At 40.0% G+C, this 18,249-nt stretch overlaps 1 protein-coding gene across 4 annotated transcripts in view; it reads right to left on the reverse strand.

Moving 5' to 3' along the window:
* The window catches only part of TNC (tenascin C), a 167,170-nt gene that overhangs the window by 13,019 nt on the left and 135,902 nt on the right, over nucleotides 1-18,249 (reverse strand). For all 4 annotated transcript variants that reach the window (XM_069748551.1, XM_069748549.1, XM_069748548.1 and 1 more), the window contains 3 exons: nucleotides 15,256-15,388; nucleotides 8,483-8,634; nucleotides 3,113-3,209 (listed from right to left, as the gene is read on the reverse strand). In XM_069748551.1, the coding sequence (XP_069604652.1) occupies nucleotides 3,113-3,209; nucleotides 8,483-8,634; nucleotides 15,256-15,388 (382 nt within the window). The remainder of the gene's footprint in view (nucleotides 1-3,112; nucleotides 3,210-8,482; nucleotides 8,635-15,255; nucleotides 15,389-18,249) is intronic.

The following is an 18,249-nucleotide window of genomic DNA, read 5'->3' on the forward strand; positions in this document are numbered from 1 at the left end:
GTATGAAATTATCCATTTCGTTTAGATCTACCATAGCCCTTTAGCTTCATTTGCATATTTACTAAAATGTTGATTTCTCAGTAACGAAGAGATGGACCGGCCATGTAAAGGTATTGCTGGACTTGGACATATAAAGTTTGCAGGGGGGGAGAGGCAGGGGGGGCACGAAATCCTGCTGACATTTCTTTTCAACCTAGTGTATTAAAGTGTATTCAGAATAGTTTTTTTATGCAGTTGCAGCAGATCTGCATCAATAACTGCTTCAAATACTATTCCTAATAAAAATCTCCCACCAAATATTTTGCAGTGTCTTTTTCATTGAAGTTTTGTTTCTGTTTCTATTTATTTATTTTACTCGCGTATATAGCGCCATTAATTTCCACAGCACTTAATAGATATTATTATCATCAATGTTCCCATTGGTGTTCAGAATTTAAATTCCTATTTCCCTTCGGAGAGTGGAAAGAGATCCACACAACGCGGGAAGATCATAAAACCCCACTGCAGTTGTTGTCCTTGATGGGATTTGATACCAACACCCCAGCTCTGTAAGGTTGTCCATGGATTTACTCATTGAAGTCACTCCAAACCTGACACTGTCAGGTCAATAGACTGCAAAAAAAAAAAAAATTAGGGGAAAAAAATACTTCCAAAACCTCTTGAAATTTTGCTCAAAGGAAAAACAACTTTTCTTCTGAAAAACTTCCCTGGATTTTTCTGCCTCCAAAAGACTCCATGTGAACATAGTCCAATGATGGTTATGGCACCTTCTGTATGATAATTTATCATGTCAGCTGCTGGTGGCTATTGAATTGTTTTACTTTCTTGAAATTCTTCCTGTCCTAAGCAATCTGATGATCATTTATTTTTTCTTTCAGAATTAATACGAGTGTGGCTTTGATTTGCCACACTAAAAAGCCAACACCGCAGGTGTGCCCAGTAGAGCTCGGTGAACTTTCCCAGAAATTATCTGCAATCTAGGCAATGTAAAAATGCCACTCAAATGGGAGCGATCTGATGTATCACAGTGACCGTTTCTAGTTAAACTCCGGCTGGTTTGTTTCAATCCTCACAAACCACATCATAGGAAAACTTAAATGCCTCCTTTGTCCGGCACAAAGTGAAACATAAAGGTAACAAGTCCATATAATTGTGATGTGTAGCCCGCCTGGCTTAAAATTCAGCTTCTTAGTCCTTTAGCAAAGGCACACAATCCAGGAGATCTGCAGACCTCTAGACACACAGACATGTGTGAGACAAACAGGTCTCATTTTACAAGGTGAACCACACCCAGTGGGTGGAGATATGGTGAGTAGCCGACTCTCCCAACTCTTCAGCTGCTCACAATCAACCTGACATGGCCAATTCATCCCTTCTAGTCCTATATGTACTAAAGCAATGCTCCAGGTTTATCTCCCATCCACTAGGTGTCCTACAGCCACCTTACAGCATCCAGAACTCTCTCATAAACCTGGGGTAAGTACCAGACATTGCTGTATTGGGTTGTTTCAAGAGCAATTCTGGGGATGTTCGACGCTCTTTGGTATGTCAATTGGCATACCTAAATGACTAGTTATAAGTAGTGATTGCACAGCACGTTCGGCACTGCTCAATACTTGATTGAGCATTGGGGTGCTCGACTAAGTAGCGAGCAATGCTGATTATCGCATGGTGCTTAAGTTCTCGGATCCTTGTAAGTGAGTTATCTGAGCCGGGCACAGAGAGAGCAAGAGAGAGACAGAAAGTGAGAATTTCTCCATCCTCTGGATCCAAGAAGTATCGTTTCTCCTTGCGGAGAGTGACATGTTAAGCATGTCGATATGAGGAGACTTAAAGCCGCAATGCTCCACTGGGAAATATGAAAATTGTATCTTCAGAGGGGGCTTGAACTCTAATGCCTATTGGAAGTAGCAGTCCTAACAGTCAATGTCGAGCCATTAACGAGCCTTGTCACATGACTTAGGATAAAAGCCAAACAGAATCTCAATTCGCAGACACTGTGTTTCGGGGTACTACCCCTCGTCAATGCAAAGTGGAGATCTGGTGTGGCTGAGTGAGAGGCATCTGATCGATATCCAAGAAGTATAATTTCTCCTTGCGGAGAGTGACATGCTAAGCATGTCGAGGTGAGGAGACTTAAAGCCGCAATGCTCCTCTGGGAAATATGCAAATTGTCTCTTCAGAGAGGAAGAGGACTAGAACTGTAGTGCCACCTATTGGAAGTAGCAATCCTAACAGTCAATGTCAACCCTTTAAGGAGCCTTGTCACATGACTTAGGATAAAAGCCAAACCAGAATCTCAATTTGCAGACACTGTGTTTCGGGGTACTGCCCCTCGTCAGTGCAAAGTGGAAATCTGGTTTGGCTGAGTGAGAGGCATCTGACTGGGATCCAAGAAGTATTGTTTCTCCTTGCAGAGAATGACATGTTAAGCATGTCGAGATGAGGAGACTTAAAGCCGCAACACAGTGTCTGCAAATTGAGATTCTGGTTTGGCTTTTATCCTAAGTCATGTGACAAGGCTCATTAAAGGGTCGACATTGACTGTTAGGATTGCTACTTCCAATAGGTGGCACTACAGTTCTAGTCCTCTTCCTCTCTGAAGAGACAATTTCCATCCTCTGGAGAAATGCTCGAGTTTGCCATTCATTTCCATTATACTTGCTACTTAAGTTGAGAACATCTAAGAGTCCGACATGCTTGATTTGAGTACCAAGTGTTCAAGCATTTCACTGCTTGATCAACACTAGCTATAAGTTATAATTGCATTGCATTCTCCAGATTAGAACTTTTTTACAACATTTAACACATTTTTTACAACCAATATTCCTTAAAGAAACACACAAAGATTGAGAGCTGTCCATCAAGGAAATGGGGTGAAGAGAGAAAACTTACCCCCAACTAGTTATCCAAGATCCAAAGCTTCGAGTATGTTTTCTTTGAAACGCTACATTTCAAAGTGCAACCTACAGGACTACAGTAACACAGCCGGTGTCTGATTCTCAATGGTTCGGGCAGCATGAACCAAATTTTGGATTACCTTTAAATTTGATATGCAACTTGTCCTTGTTTGAGGATGAACATTTTTTTGTATGCATGTTTGATTACTTACCTAAGAAAAATTCATTTTTGGGATCTCCAAATCCAGTGCTGTATGTTCTCCAATTCTTGTAAAAATCTTCGGACCCATCAGTTCTTCTCAAAAATACCTGTAGGTAGAAAGTAATTATTTCTATATTATACTTTCTATAAGTATCCGTATCCGTACGTTCATGATCAGGTGATAAAAGGTGGAGTGACGCAATGGGACATCTCCATGGTATAGTGGCTATAAGTGGTACTCCCGCTCCATCCCATTCAGAGCCAATATAGGGAGCAGTGTTAGCCCCAGTGTTCCTCTGCTCCTTAATAATGGGGGGTTCAGAAGTCTTACTCACACCAATCTGATAAGATAAGAATTACATGTCTTAATTATAGGTACCAGTATTAACAGGAGTCTGTCAGCCCAAACGGACCATATGAAAAAAGCACAAATCTTTGTATGGGAAATATTCCCTATAAAACATCCATCGTTTATTGTTGCCTCTATTCTGAAAAAACTGAAGTTTAATCAGATATGCTAATGAAGGTGCTGAGTGCACCCTGGGTGTGGCCGAGAGGCTCAATGCACACACTGGTTTTGCATGTCGTCCCATCCACACTAATGATGACAGGGCCGTCCACAGAGAGAACACAGGCAAGCCAGTGCGGTCAATCACCATGGAGGTGTGGCATGAAAACACATCGGCGGACTAGAGAACCAAGCCCCCTAATTTGCATATTTGATTAAACTGAGGCTTTGGGATTAGGTCAGAATGTCAGTTTGAGCTAAAAGACTCACATTAATGTACCAGAAAATGGTGATGTGCATTATTCTGTGTCTATTAGCAAGAATTCTGAGCAACTAAAATGAGCATTTCCCACTTTGGAAGACAATGCATGTATGACATTGGTGTGTTGTAATACTTCATTCCTCCTGAGGTGGTGCTGCCGTGGAATAGGACAATAATTGCCTGAGATTCTCCAAAGCAGACGAACCCTTTAAATATACAAGTTTTTTTAACATATAGGATGTGAAAAATGTTTTGGTGTTCTGACAAAAGTCACCTGGATCGAGTTCGCTTGATAGGGACATGTCAGCGATAATAATAATAATCTTTATTTTTATATAGCGCTAACATATTCCGCAGCGCCTTACAGACATTATCATCGCTGTCCCCGATGGGGCTCAGAATGTAGATTCCCTACCATTATGTCTTTGGAATGTGGGAGGAAACCGGAGTACCCGGAGCAAACCCACGCAAACACAGAGAGAACATACAAACTCCTTGCAGATGTCGTCCATGGTGGGATTTGAACCCAGGACCCCAGCGCTGCAGTGCTATCCACTGAGCCAACGTGCTGCCCAATAAGATATAAACAGATCTAAACGGTTGTGTTGTGGTTCTACATCTTTGAAGTTTTCCTTACATTCTCTTTCAGATTCTCACCACATGCCTGATAAACTCTAGAAAAATGTAGATAGATAATAGATAGAAAATACATAGATAGATAATAGATAGATAGATAATAGATGGATAGATAGATAGATGATAAATCGATAAATATTTTTGAGAAGTATAATTCATATTGAATATTTGTTTGTGTTTTCAAATGGCCTAGATTCATGCACATGTGCTGCTGTATTCTTTTTTATCTAGATAGATAATAGATAGATAATAGATAAATAGATAGATAGATAGATAATAGATAGATAATAGATAGATAATAGACAGATAGATAGATAGATAATAGATAGATAATAGATAATATAGATAGATAGATAGATAGATAGATAGATAATAGATAGATAGATAATAGATAGATAATAGATAGATAGATAATAGATAGATAATAGATAGATAGATAGATAGATAGATAGATAGATAGATAGATAGATAGATAGATAATAGATAGATAATAGATAGATAGATAATAGATAGATAATAGATAGATAATAGATAGATAGATAGATAATAGATAGATAGATATATAATAGATAGATAATAGATATTAGATAGATAATAGATAGATAGATAGATAATAGATAGATAGAAAGATAATAGATAGATATTAGATAGATAGATAATAGATAGATAGATAATAGATATTAGATAGATAATAGATAGATAGATAATATAGATAGATAGATAGATAGATAATAGATAGATAGATAATAGATAATTGATAGATAAAAGATAGAATATAGATAGATAGATAATAGATAATAGATAGATGATAGATATGAATTGAATATTTAGGACATTTTAGATTATCACTGTATAATATGAAACAAATATCTTCATTTTCATTATAAGACACTATTCCCTCTGGCCTCTGATTTATTACCTATCAGTGCAGGCTCAGTCTGACATGTGATCTGGGCATTTACTGTAAGTGCAGTACAAATTTTCTGCATTTTTACAATATTTCCCATATTTCAGATGTTATAAAACTCTACGCACTAAATGAGGGACTCTATGTGTATATACTATAGCTATATATGATATATGGCACTTGTCTTATTAAGCATAATGTCATGTTTAATTCTTACACATTTTAGAAAAAAAATTGAAATATATATATATTTTTAATATGATCTTGTAGTAGTTGTATCTCAGATAATGCTTATCTGACCAACCTCACCAACACCGGAGCTACCGCCTCACCAACACCGGAGCTCCTGCAACCCTCAACCTACTGTCTCCTTCCCCATAATCCTGTAGAATGTAAGCCCGCAAGGGCAGGGTCCTCGCCCCTCTGTATCAGTCCGTCATTGTTAGTTTGTTTACTGTATGTGATATTTGTAACTTGTATGTAACCCCTTCTCATGTACAGCACTATGGAATCAATGGTGCTATATAAATAAATAATAATAATAATAATCTTCCTAGATAGGTAAGAAATGTAAGAAGCTGACATTGCTGGAGCCTGAAAGTATTGATAGGACATACATGTTTGATCATTGGTGGTCGGCGCCTCCAGCCTTGGCTGCTCCATTGTGATAATCATTGGGGTGTTGGGGTCAGACCTCCACTAATGAAAATTGAACAACCCACTCTAATTCCTAAAAACGTTTTCTTCTTCCTTCTTCTTTTCCTTTCTTCTTCTTCCTGCTTCTTCTTCTTTCTCTTTCTTCTTCCTGCTTCTTCTTCTTCTTCCTCATTCTTTTATTTCTATTTTTTTCTTCCTTTTATTTCTATTTTTTTCTTCCTTCTTCTTTCTCCTTCTTCTTCTTCCTCTTTATTCTTCTTTTCGTCCGTCTTCTTTCTTCCCCTACTTCCATCTTCTTCCTCTTCCTCCTCCTTTCTTCCTCCTTCTTGATCTTTCTTCTTCTTCCCTTTTCTCCTTCTTCCGTCTTCTTCCTCTTCCTCCTCCTTCTTTTTTCCTTTTTCACTCTGCTTCTTCTTCTTCCTTATTTTTCTTCTTTTTTTCTATTAATATTATTATTGTTCTTAGTTTACTATGGTTTTAGAATCCTGTTCGTGTTTTTTCCAAAATATGTTTGACTTTAACTTAGAAACTATATTGAATAAATTAAAATCTATTTTTGCGTTTCTAGTTTTTTTTTTCCCTTCTGCTGTTTATGATGAGATGAGATCTGCAGATGTGTCTGAACAAGCCAAGTGTTAGGCAAGAATTGACTTTTAAAACTAAGAATCTCGACAGGTTGTGTACTGATCAACAAGAGTTGATTAGGTGTGGAATGACTTGTGTTGATCAGCGTGACCTATTCCTTTGCATTTTAGAGGGACTTCGTTCTTCTGAACATTGGCATATATAGTGTATAATTAATTTTAGTATTTGTTGGAATTTGGTCTCTAAATTATTACGGTACTCTAAGGCCACGTTAACACGTTCAGTATTTGGTCAGTATTTTCCATCAGTATTTGTAGCCAAAACCAGGAGAGGAACAATCAGAGGAAAAGTATAATAGAAACACATCACCACTTCTGTATTTATCACCCACTCCTGGTTTTGGCTACAAATACTGATGTAAAATACTAACAAAATACTGACCGCGTGAACGTGGCCTACGGCAAAAATTCTGCTATAAGTTTCTTTTGAAAAGTAGCTCAAATTTTGCTCAAAAATTTGACTGTTTTTAGTGTTTTCACGGCAATTTCTACCAGCTCCACCAACATGGGCAAAGCTGGGGCGAAACTGGGGCGAGGCTCACCTAATTCATGACTTTCTATGGTATTTCAGGTGCCAGAAATCTTAATCTAGTCAGATTTCTGGCATGACGCACATGACACTTAACGATTTTGGAGGGTCGGAATCCTACATCAGGTCAGCGTGAAAATTATCGGTGTTGATGAATTGATGTCTAAATGTTTCTATAGATCAGACAGAACGTAAAATGAATAAAAAACAAGATGTAGAGCACGGAAGAAAACAAAAGTGACAATAAGTCTATTTTTCTATCAAATCTGAATCATAGCAAGAAATCATGTAATTACTGTTTTTTAATAGAAAAATAAAATGTGGGAATTTAATTTATAAACAAAGCTTATGAAATAGTCATCATGGGGTAGGAAGAAGAAATGTTTCTGGACTTGCTGTCACTAATCTCATTAGCCCCAAACAGCTCCTCCTAGGCACGAACACATAAAATTCAGATATATGGTTAGAGTGAATCTGTTAATGGGATGTCTGATTTCTTATTCCAGAGAATTTTGCTTAATATGTAAATGAGCTGTTAAGATCTATGGGCCGGACATAGATCTCCCTGGGAATCTGCCTCCAGAAATTATTGTAAATGAAAGGGAACATTACCACTGTGAGACATGTAGATCAAGAGAGCAGAATGTCAGTCATTACATGTCTCACACTGGTAGCTCCCCCTTTCTTTTATAAAAAGCTCTGGAGGCAGATTCTTGGAGAGATCTATATCCGGCCCATAGATTTTAACAGCTCATTTACATATTTATAAAAATGTGTATTTCTCTAGAAAAAGACATCGGATCACAGATATCAAGGTATATTTTTATATATAATTTTTATGTAATTTCAGAAAGAAAAAAAAACCTCTGAGATCCCTAATATATGTCCCTTGCAATATGTCTATAATTAAGAAAAATGTACTTAGTTCTTTAAACAGATATCACAGGTTGAGTTTCTTTCTTATTGACCTGTGTTCTAACCTTTCTTAAGATTTTTAGAACCCTAGGCTAAGATTTGTGAAATTGCCTAAGATTATAAACATTTCCAATTCGAAAGGGTCATCCATGAGAATGTGGTCTTCATTGTCTTCATAATTCGCCAGCAATGCAATAAGAGATTAGTGACCATTAAAAAAGGATTGATTTCAATGGTTTTGTTTTTTTTTTAGTTGCCCAGATTAGGTTACATAGGTGACTTTGTAAACCTACAGCAGAATTTAGTGATATTTGATACTTACAATCCATCCACCTCCATCCACATTCATGTCACAGTAGACTTCCATAGGTTGTGACTGGTCGCCATTTACGTAAATAGTGTACATTCCTGACTCGGTCTCTCCATTTAGAATGGCTTGGGAACAATCCTTAGGGAACTGATATAGGAGCCCAACTGGAATGAGAGAACGAAAGAGGTGAATTAGAAACTTAGGAAAAACGTAGAAATATCCTATAAAGACCCAACTCAATAGAAGAAAGTAGGTCTGACAAGACATAAGATGGAATTATAAGAATATTTAAAGGGATTGTTGAGAATTTGAAAAAGTCTATTAGTCGGGAACGTGAGAAAAAAAATAATACTCAATACTTACCCGGTAAATTTCCTACTGCTCCTGTGGTCCATGGTCTTAGTCTTTGTTTTCGTCGCTGTAGCATATACGCATGTAACAGAATCAGTGGCCTCTACAATGATGCAATGATGTCGACATGTAGAGCACAAGTATGCTGAGGCCAGTGATTGGCTGCAGCAAACATGTGGAAGTACAGAAGGTGATCCAGTGGTTCTGAAGAGGTGGGGAACGTAAAGGGGTTGTCCAGGCTTGAGGCTCATTTCCGCATTCTCTCTGTGTGACAGTGCACACTGTCAGGATTCTCCGGTGCCAGCACTGGGAACAGGTAACCATGTAACTGCAAGCACGCAATATGCATACTCCCTACTAGACATTTACTTGTATTGAGCGAGGCAGCGAACATCTAGTCGGCATGTGACCGCATCTATGCAAATCACAGAACCAGAGAATCCTGATAGCGTGCACTGTGCATGCTCTGGGGATTCACAAGTCTGCAGATACATGGAGTAACTGCAGACTTGAACCCCTTTAATAGATGAGCAGGAAAATAAATATGATAAGTACAAAGGATGGGCCATGGAGTCTAGGGGGCAAAAAAGGTCCCTTTGGTCCATATAAAAAGATTATTACTATTAAAGACCTGTGATTGTTGGGGCCCTGTTGGACATTTTGAATTAGGGCCCACGAACGTCAAGTTACGAAACTTCCGGTGAGTATTGGTGATTCTCTCACATTCTCAAATTTTCTTAAAATCCTGGTCAGACAGATGTACGGGCAAAATCTCGAATCATGAGACCACATAGCAAAATACGGACTGTGCTTATTCCTCGTTGAGACTGAAGTTACTTCCCCCCGTTACTTTGTAAAATATCTTTGAAGGGTTGGAAGCCTTGGTTTTGATATGTAGAACATGAAATTTACAGTTTTCCTTTACGAAGTTATACAATAAAATTATGAAACTCACTAGAGGGAGCTGACGGCATATGGAATAATCTAGACAATCACGGAACTCAGCAGCTCGTATTTCTCTGCTTTATAGGAATGGAGCTACGGGGGGTGCAGAGGTAATAGTGGCCTCTAGCACATAGCTATCTACCGTCTTGTTGGCAATTTACCAACATTTTTGTCCCAAGCTTGCCAGGGATTGCTCCCATCTTGGGACCATCAATATATTGGAGGATTTTTTATGGAATCTTACCCCGGAACAAGATGCTGCAACTGTTTCTGGATAATCGAGATGGTCCTGGGAAATTTGGGACTGTTGAAGGCCATTCTGCTACACTTGAAGGTAACGGTAGTATAAATGGCACATGGTAGGGTAGGGGTCGCAATACAGATTTACAGATTTTGCATAGTGGGAAGCATGTAAAGCAGGTTATTACTATTCCCCATCTTACATCGGCCCCATAATAGTTTTGTGGTTTGTCTCAATGGAAAGTTTGTCACAGTCTATTGGTTACAATAAATACCCAACACGCCTATGTTCAAGCTGATATCAGGGTGAGATCTGCACTTGGGAGGGCGGTTCCAACGAATAAGGTCATCCCTTGCCCAGGAACTGTGGTTTGATCAGACCATGTTCCTGCACCGTCAGACACGGCCATTACACAGTACACAGCAGGGGCACATTTATAAGATTATCTCGGCACAGGAACATTTTATTTAATCACATCCAATTGTGGATATTATTATTTTTCTAAGATCTATTGATTGAAATGTACTTTATTTGTGGGGGAAAAAAACCTTTAAATTCATGTGACTTCCACCTCCCATATATATAAATGTTTCTTTAACCTTGTTTACACTCATAGAAACATTTCTGCACAGATTCATGTCTGCTGCAGTAAGAAAGCAAATGTCGCTTATTTCGGTAGCTCACACAGTGGATCAGTTGAGTGCATAAAATCTAAAATATTTTTTTTCTTTGCAGAGGGTATTTAGTCCACTCTTTTTTTTACGTTCAACCTCGTATGAACTAATCCCGCTAAAAACTCCATATTGAATAACTCATATCCCACGTATGCAAACAATAAAAATACATATATCTCACAGCATCGAGGTTAGTAAGGATTATAGTATAATATATTCCTTAAATCCTCTTTTTTTTCTCATTCGAGATCTCAGAAATCTGATTATGCACGTGATGGAAAACAAAAGGATTCCAGTTCTAACACGACAAATATGATTGTTGCTAGAAAATGTGGCATCCGTTAAGCCTGAGCTTTAAGAACAGGAAGAGTGGAAAGTCTGCGGCTTCTGTGCGTAACCACAAATGTAAGAAGGCCAATAATAATTTGCTATAGGGAATAATGGATTGCACACTACTCCAGCTCATAACATCTCTGTGTGTAAGTCCCGTCTTCTTCTGCCTTCCTTTTTTCTTATCCAAATACCTTAAAAAATGTAGTATCTTCCCTTTCCAGGATTAACTGCCTGCTTTAGATTTCAGAGGAACGAAACCACCACCATTGGGAGCACATCCTGTTCACTTGATGGCCAGCCAAGGCGCAGTAAGTAGCCCAAAACAAATTCTTCCGCTAGTCTTCAGCCCTTTGTAGTCCTTCGCTTCCAGCAGTTACTAGTCTGGCTTCTTTCACTGAGGCGCGTCCGTCCAAGCACATGTTTCCTTTCAAAAATCTGAACTACTTTCCATTCGATATGTTCGAAACTTAGGTCACAGTTAGGTCAAACTGTCCAAATTTGTAGGACCTCGTCTATATTTTAGCCAATCGAGTAAGTTACGATTTACAAGATAAAGACCAGAAAAAAAAAGAAGTTGCATTTTCCCCAAACAATAAGCTAATAGCTCCACAACATAAAATCTGCTTTTCGAAAAGCGCTACAGAATAGAGTCTACCGGTAAAAGGACTGGTAAGTCACACCTGTCATTGACGTACACATTTTCCCCTAGTAGAAAGGTTTAATTTTCTGCTTGGAGAGGATGCGGAAAGCTTTTAATACAGCCTTGACATTTAAGGAGGTGGAAAATGGAATAACGCTTGCTTTATGGTTTTGTCAGCGTGACGACTTTTTTTTTTTATCTGCTTTTAGCGTTGCAAATTATTTAGCCGCGGTTATTATATCGATTGGCTCCGTCAGCTTCTATGATGAAAACGCATGATCCGTTTCTCGTTTCAAGGCTTATTGCAAGACGTTACAGATAGGGCTGTGTCGTTTGAAAAAATAAAATAAAATAAAACACCTGGTGGGTAAAAAATTATGTAAAAATTTGCACTAGTAACCACTTCGTACAAAGGCTTCTGAAGAATGAAAGCTGGAATCTTATCCATTGCCTTAGATGCCAACGCTAGAAAAGTTGAGTAACAGAAATGGATTGTGCAAGAATCAGCAAGAAAAATACGACCATAATAGAACACAATACATTATAAAACACACAAAAAACAATATAAAGGTAGAAAAAGAATAATAAATTAGAGTTCCAACCATGGTTCATAGATCAGAATGCCTGGATTCCAGAACTGAAAAATTCCAGACCTCTGATCTTTTTGGTCAGTAATAGGGCGACATAGTTTTTGGACCAGTCTCCTACTGCCTTTTTTTTTTTTTTTTTTAAATATTGCATTGCTATTGGACACATTTACAACAGGTATGGATGGAGGGTCCATGAGGACTGGGCTCCGGCACCAATGGGAAAATGTTAAAAAATAACTTATTGTGCAACTAAAAACATCTTGAAAAAAAGGAAAAATGATTAAGGATCCATAAGCTTACGCGTTTCTGGTTAGCAACCCTTATTCATAGCTGAGCCTGAAACGCATAAGATTAGGGATCCTTAATCATTTTTTATCTTTTTTTGCTTTTTCTCACAGTGTTAGGGTTGGTGGAACGCACCAAATAAAATATAAAGATAAGGTGTGTTCGCAACCCGGGGTCCATTGTGCAGAGATGGTAACTGCTGCTCAGCAACGGCAGACGCTATATGGCGATACAGCACCAAAGACTCGTGGGTTGACCGTCACCCGGTGTGAACTACGGCGAAATCTGTTGCCTCACAGAGCCGCTATAAATTAATATAAGGGCTCCATACCCTGTTAGCTGTCACAGGGCACAGCAGATTAGGCGCAAGGGTAGTCACTAGACTCAGCCCCTAGAACACGGGTTAAGAGTCTGTCTAGACCCACTATGTGCACGGCGTCGCACAGGCGATGCCTAAGCTGACGCTAACTATAGAGATTTAGCGTAACAAGTGCGCGCCGCATCGCAATGGCGAATACCACTACCAGACACTATTGGGTCTTTCACAAAGTAAGTGCACGGCTTCGCACTAGCGATGCCACTACTAGGCACTGTCTCTAACTCCAATCACCCAGACACATTCACAACACGGGGGTAAGGGATCATTAGGAGCTAGCACCAGAGACAAACACACTTGCACACACACCACAATATCAGAGTATACTGATCCTTTTATAGCCTCAGCCTTCCGGGACCTTGCTGATGGCCTAAGCCAAGCTGCTTCAGGACCTGGGCATGTGACCTCCGACCACCAATGAGCGGTCGTCTCACGGGCATGCTCAGAGCATCCCAGCAGCGTCTGCTTGCCGCTGACTAATGTTGGTTGCTATAGCTGGACCTGGGAATGCAGGAGCAACCAAACACACAGCATTAACTTGAGCAAGATGCTGGGACCAACATCTCTGCTAAGCAAGCTCCTTTACAGCCGAGAAAGAATGGGAGACAGCAGAAGACATGGCTTGAGATTCCCCCCGTGCAGCGGTGGAATCTGGATACCTAACACACAGTGTTTCTAATTGTAGTCTTTTAACTTTTTACCATTGGAGCTGGAGCCGAGTCCTCATGGACCCTTCTTCCATTTCTAACTGGGATACTAGCCTGGTTTGTTCTTATACTCTATGCACCACACCCTGACCAAGCAATGTATACCTGGGTTCCTATGTGAATACAAGGGGTTTTCACACAGAATTGTCCTTCCTGAAAGGTTAGCCAATTTCCTTTTTTTTCCCTACTTTACAACTCCCATACAAAGGAATCAAAGAGAGATAAGAGTTACTCGGAGATGGTCTTTTCTATCTCCCTCATAATAGCTGCTTGCCTTAAAATGGTTTGCCCACTAATTGCACAACGTCTTCTCATGGCTCATGTGTGGCCCAGAGGACTACGGATACAGGACTGGCCACACCAGGACCAGAGGACTATGGAGACAGGACTGGTCATACTAGGACCATGGGACTATGGATACAGGACTGGCCACACTGGGACCAGGGGACTATGGATACAGGACTGGCCACACCGGGACCAGGGGACTATGGATACAGGACTGGCCATACCAGAGCCAGGGGATTATGGATACAGGACTGGCCACACCGAGATCAGGGGACTATGGATACAGGACTGGCCACACGAGGACCAGGGGACTACGGATAAAGGAATGGCCACACTGGGATAGTGATACAGGTTCATGACACTTGCCGACACCAGGACCAGGGGACCTCACATTTCAGTATTAGTGCACCTTACTCACTAATGACTCTACACATTTCTTGGCAACTCCTTAGGGGAGAGGGAGTTGACTACACAAGATGCCTCCCAGCTATTGGCTGGGAGTCATACTGCAGGTGCACCACACCACACCAAATGCCTCCCAGCTACAACCTTACCCTTTAAAAGCAGGTGATCAGGCACACGCGCACACTAGGCATGGCGTCATAGACTGCGATGCACACACACAGACCAGGAAGTGTCAGCAAGCAGGAGTATGCCAGGGGTTGCGTTGAGGGCCGGGGCGGTAATTAAGCTAGCGTCCATGCATGGAGTTGGAAGGGGACACCATGCAGGGATGTCGGACATAGCACTAAACTCTGTCTTGAAAAATGGGTTGGGAGAAGGAGAGCGATTTAGACAGGATGATAAGAGTCCACTGGGAGGTGCCTTTCAGCTTCTCCCTGCCCAATATGTCTTGATTGACAGGTCTCTCCCTATCCACAAATACGGAAAGACCTATATAGCAGGACGACCGAGGCATGAAGTAGCCATAGAGCACTTAACTTTCACTCTTTTTCCTACCCGGCTTCAATTTTCAGCTACATTTTCTCTAAAACGCCACATCTTTCTGTAATGAGGGAGCCTGTCTTGATTTTCCGCAGTCCATGGGTCACGCAGCTCGGCTCATTTGACAGATTCTCATTAACACTCGTAGTCTTAATTAATTTCTTATAATTAAAGCTGACTTTGGGTCATTACAGTCATCCACTTTTACTTGCTGCTGCCTATTATAGGCTTCATGCAGAACATCAGCTGAGATAATTTGGAAATAAGACGTGCAATAGGTGCCACAATTCTTTTTTAATACTAAATGAACCCCCCCCCCCACAAAAATAACAATTTGCGGGAACTATACCTATCACATTGTAAAACATCAGTTATAATAGAAAAGAATGAACATTGAAGGCTGAGATCCTTACTTGTTGTAAATATGGTTTGGATGAATTTGCTCTTGATGTTTCCATTCATTGCCTGGAGTCTTACTGTATACTGTGCGGAGGGACTGAGGTCGAGCAATCTGTAAGAGGTGGCATCGGGGCCCAAAGCTACTTCCTATCAAGAGGAGGAGAAAAAACAAGAACAATAAATATTCTAGAAATTCCTAAATTTTATCTTTTTACATATTTCGTTTATTCAACTTATACCAATCATATGAAATGATAAGTGACCTGCTTCATGAAGACATACTGTACGGGCCTGTACTAACCAGATTAACAATGCAGACGAGCTGAAGGCTGCTATCACAGCAACCTGGGCTTCCATAACCCCTCAGCAGCACCACAGGCTGATCGCCTCCATGTCACGCTGCATTGATGAAGTAATTGATGCAAAAGGAGCCCTACCAAGTACTGAGTGCATTTACTGAACATACATTTCAATAGGCCAATGTTTTGGATTTTATAATCATTTTTCAAGCCGGTGTTATAAAGTATTCTAATTTACTGAGATAATGACTTTTGGGTTTTCATTGGCTGTAAGCCATAATCATCAACATTAACAGAAATAAACACTTGAAATAGATCACTGTTTGTAATGACTCTATCTAATATATGAGATTCACTTTTTGTATTGAAGAACCAAAATAAATTAACTTTTTGATGATATTCTAATTTTGTGAGAAACACCTGTACCTACAGCATGGTTTAGGTTTTTGAACCAAGGCTTGAGAAAAATACAAAGGTCCATTATGACTCCTGACTGTGAGACCCATAACGTTTTCATTTTTTGGTTGATGGAGCTGTGTGACGGTTTACTTTTTACAAAGCGTGACAATGTCTTTATTGATACCATTTGGGGGTAGATGTGACATTTTGATCGCTTGTTACAGCATTTTTTATAGTATTGCAGCGACCATAAAACATAATTTTGGCATTCTTGAATTTTTTTTTTGTTTACGGTGTTTGCCGATTGGGTTAATTGTTTTTCTATTTTGATAGATTGGACTTTACTAAACGAGGCAAAACCACATATGTATTGTTTTTGTTTTTTATTATCTTAGGACAGTGATTTAAACTTTTATGTTTTTTTAACATTTTAAAACTTTTTTGTACTTTTAACTCTTTTTGTTCGTCCCCTTAGGGGACTTGAAGCTGGGATCGTCGTATCTCTTGCGCTATATACAGTGATGCCACAGTATTGCTCTATAAAGCAGAAGTCATGGTCTCCTTTGAAGCCCGACGATAGGTTGGGCTTCATGGGAGCTTCGTAATGACCAGCATGGAGGTCGTCAATATACCCCCTGTAGCAACACATCGGCGACCCATGATCATGTCACGTCTGCACCGATGGGCACTTACAATGACGTACCCCCATGCTGGCGCGCTGTTAATACCGCGGCCGGGGTTTGACAGTGGCATTTAACAGGGTGACAATCTTCGGTGGCTGACCTGCGCCATTACATGTGAAGGAGATTTTGTGATGGGGTTAAAGCCACAGAAAAGTATGCACTTAAAATATATGCAAGAAAAGTGCAAACAGAGGACATAAGGTTCAAATACTAATGTAACAAATGGAATGAAACTGAAAGGGAGAAGATACAGATTAGATATTAGAAAATACTTTTCGACAGTGAGAGTGATCAATGAGTGGAACAGGCGGCCACGAGAGGTGGTGAGTTCTCCTTCAATGGAAGTCTTCAGAGGCTGGACAGACACCTGTCTGAGATGGTTTAGTGACACGATGACCCTGGAGGTCCCGTCCAGCTCTAACATTCTGTGATTCATTTGGGAATGCTAAACTATTAATTCATGTAACACTCCATTTATGTGGTTGGCCTGGAAATGACTTCTCCTCTTTGGATGGACTTCAAAGCTAATTTGTAAGCTAATTAAACCCACATCATTGCAGTAACTGGTTTAATTATTATATGTGCTCACCATATTCAATTTCCGAATCTGAATTCGCAAAGTAAAACTTTCATCCAGTTAGTAAGAAGAGACATAAAATATTTGGTAAAAAAAAAATGGAGAGACTCCACCAGTGACCGATCTGGAAGTTCTCAGTAAATTGCACATTGTTTTGCCTTTGCCTCTAACATTGAGCAGGTATGGATCCATCATGCTCTTCACAGTCGTTGTTAGCGATGGCTTCTCTACTATATACCAAAAGGTTGCACTCTATCCTTCTAAAGCATGTCAGTATGAAATATATGAAACATGGAGAGCTGTACGGCTTCTGAATGCTAGAAAAAAATGAGAATCTGAGAGCAGCATGATGTCGGGGCAGAGACCCTAACTCCAGGGATGTGTCACTTACTGGGTTACTTGCTGTAGTTTTGATAGAATCCCTGTTTTCTTTGCTCAGAATGCTGAGCTTTGTATAACCCCACCCACACCTTTGATTGGTAGCTTCCTATGTACACTGTGAGCAAGCTGCCAATCAGTGGTGGGGGCGGAGTTACATATATTAACTGGACTGCCTGGTGTGTGAGGCTTAGTGAGAATCTCCTGCTGATAAAACACTGATTGCACTGAAACTACAGCACTAAGCCTAATATGTGATACATCCGGGGATCAGACTCTCTGCCCCTACATTATGCTGCTCTCAAATCAAATAGCAAAAACCTTCTGACAGATCCACTTTAAACCGGGAATTCTACATCATGGAATCAAAACAAATTCCTGCCATCTTCCGGAGCCAGTTCTCCTCTGGCCCAGTGGTCGTCTATGGCATTGTATCCCATGCAAATGAGACTGAGCTGCAATACCAGACATAGCCCATGGACAAAAGCGGCGCTGTTTTTTTTTCTCAAGACCAAAGCTGATTTTTTCCAATCTTATATATGTCCATTAAGGGTTTTGCCCATATGCCTGTTTATCTAAGTATAACAGCCCTATATTAGTAGAGCTCAGACCATCGATTCTTTGCAGTCATTCCATTGTATACATTAGTGACCGTTTTACCCTCGGTAGTAT

This window comes from Ranitomeya imitator, chromosome 2 (assembly GCF_032444005.1).
Source record: "Ranitomeya imitator isolate aRanImi1 chromosome 2, aRanImi1.pri, whole genome shotgun sequence".
NCBI classification, from domain to species: domain Eukaryota; kingdom Metazoa; phylum Chordata; class Amphibia; order Anura; family Dendrobatidae; genus Ranitomeya; species Ranitomeya imitator.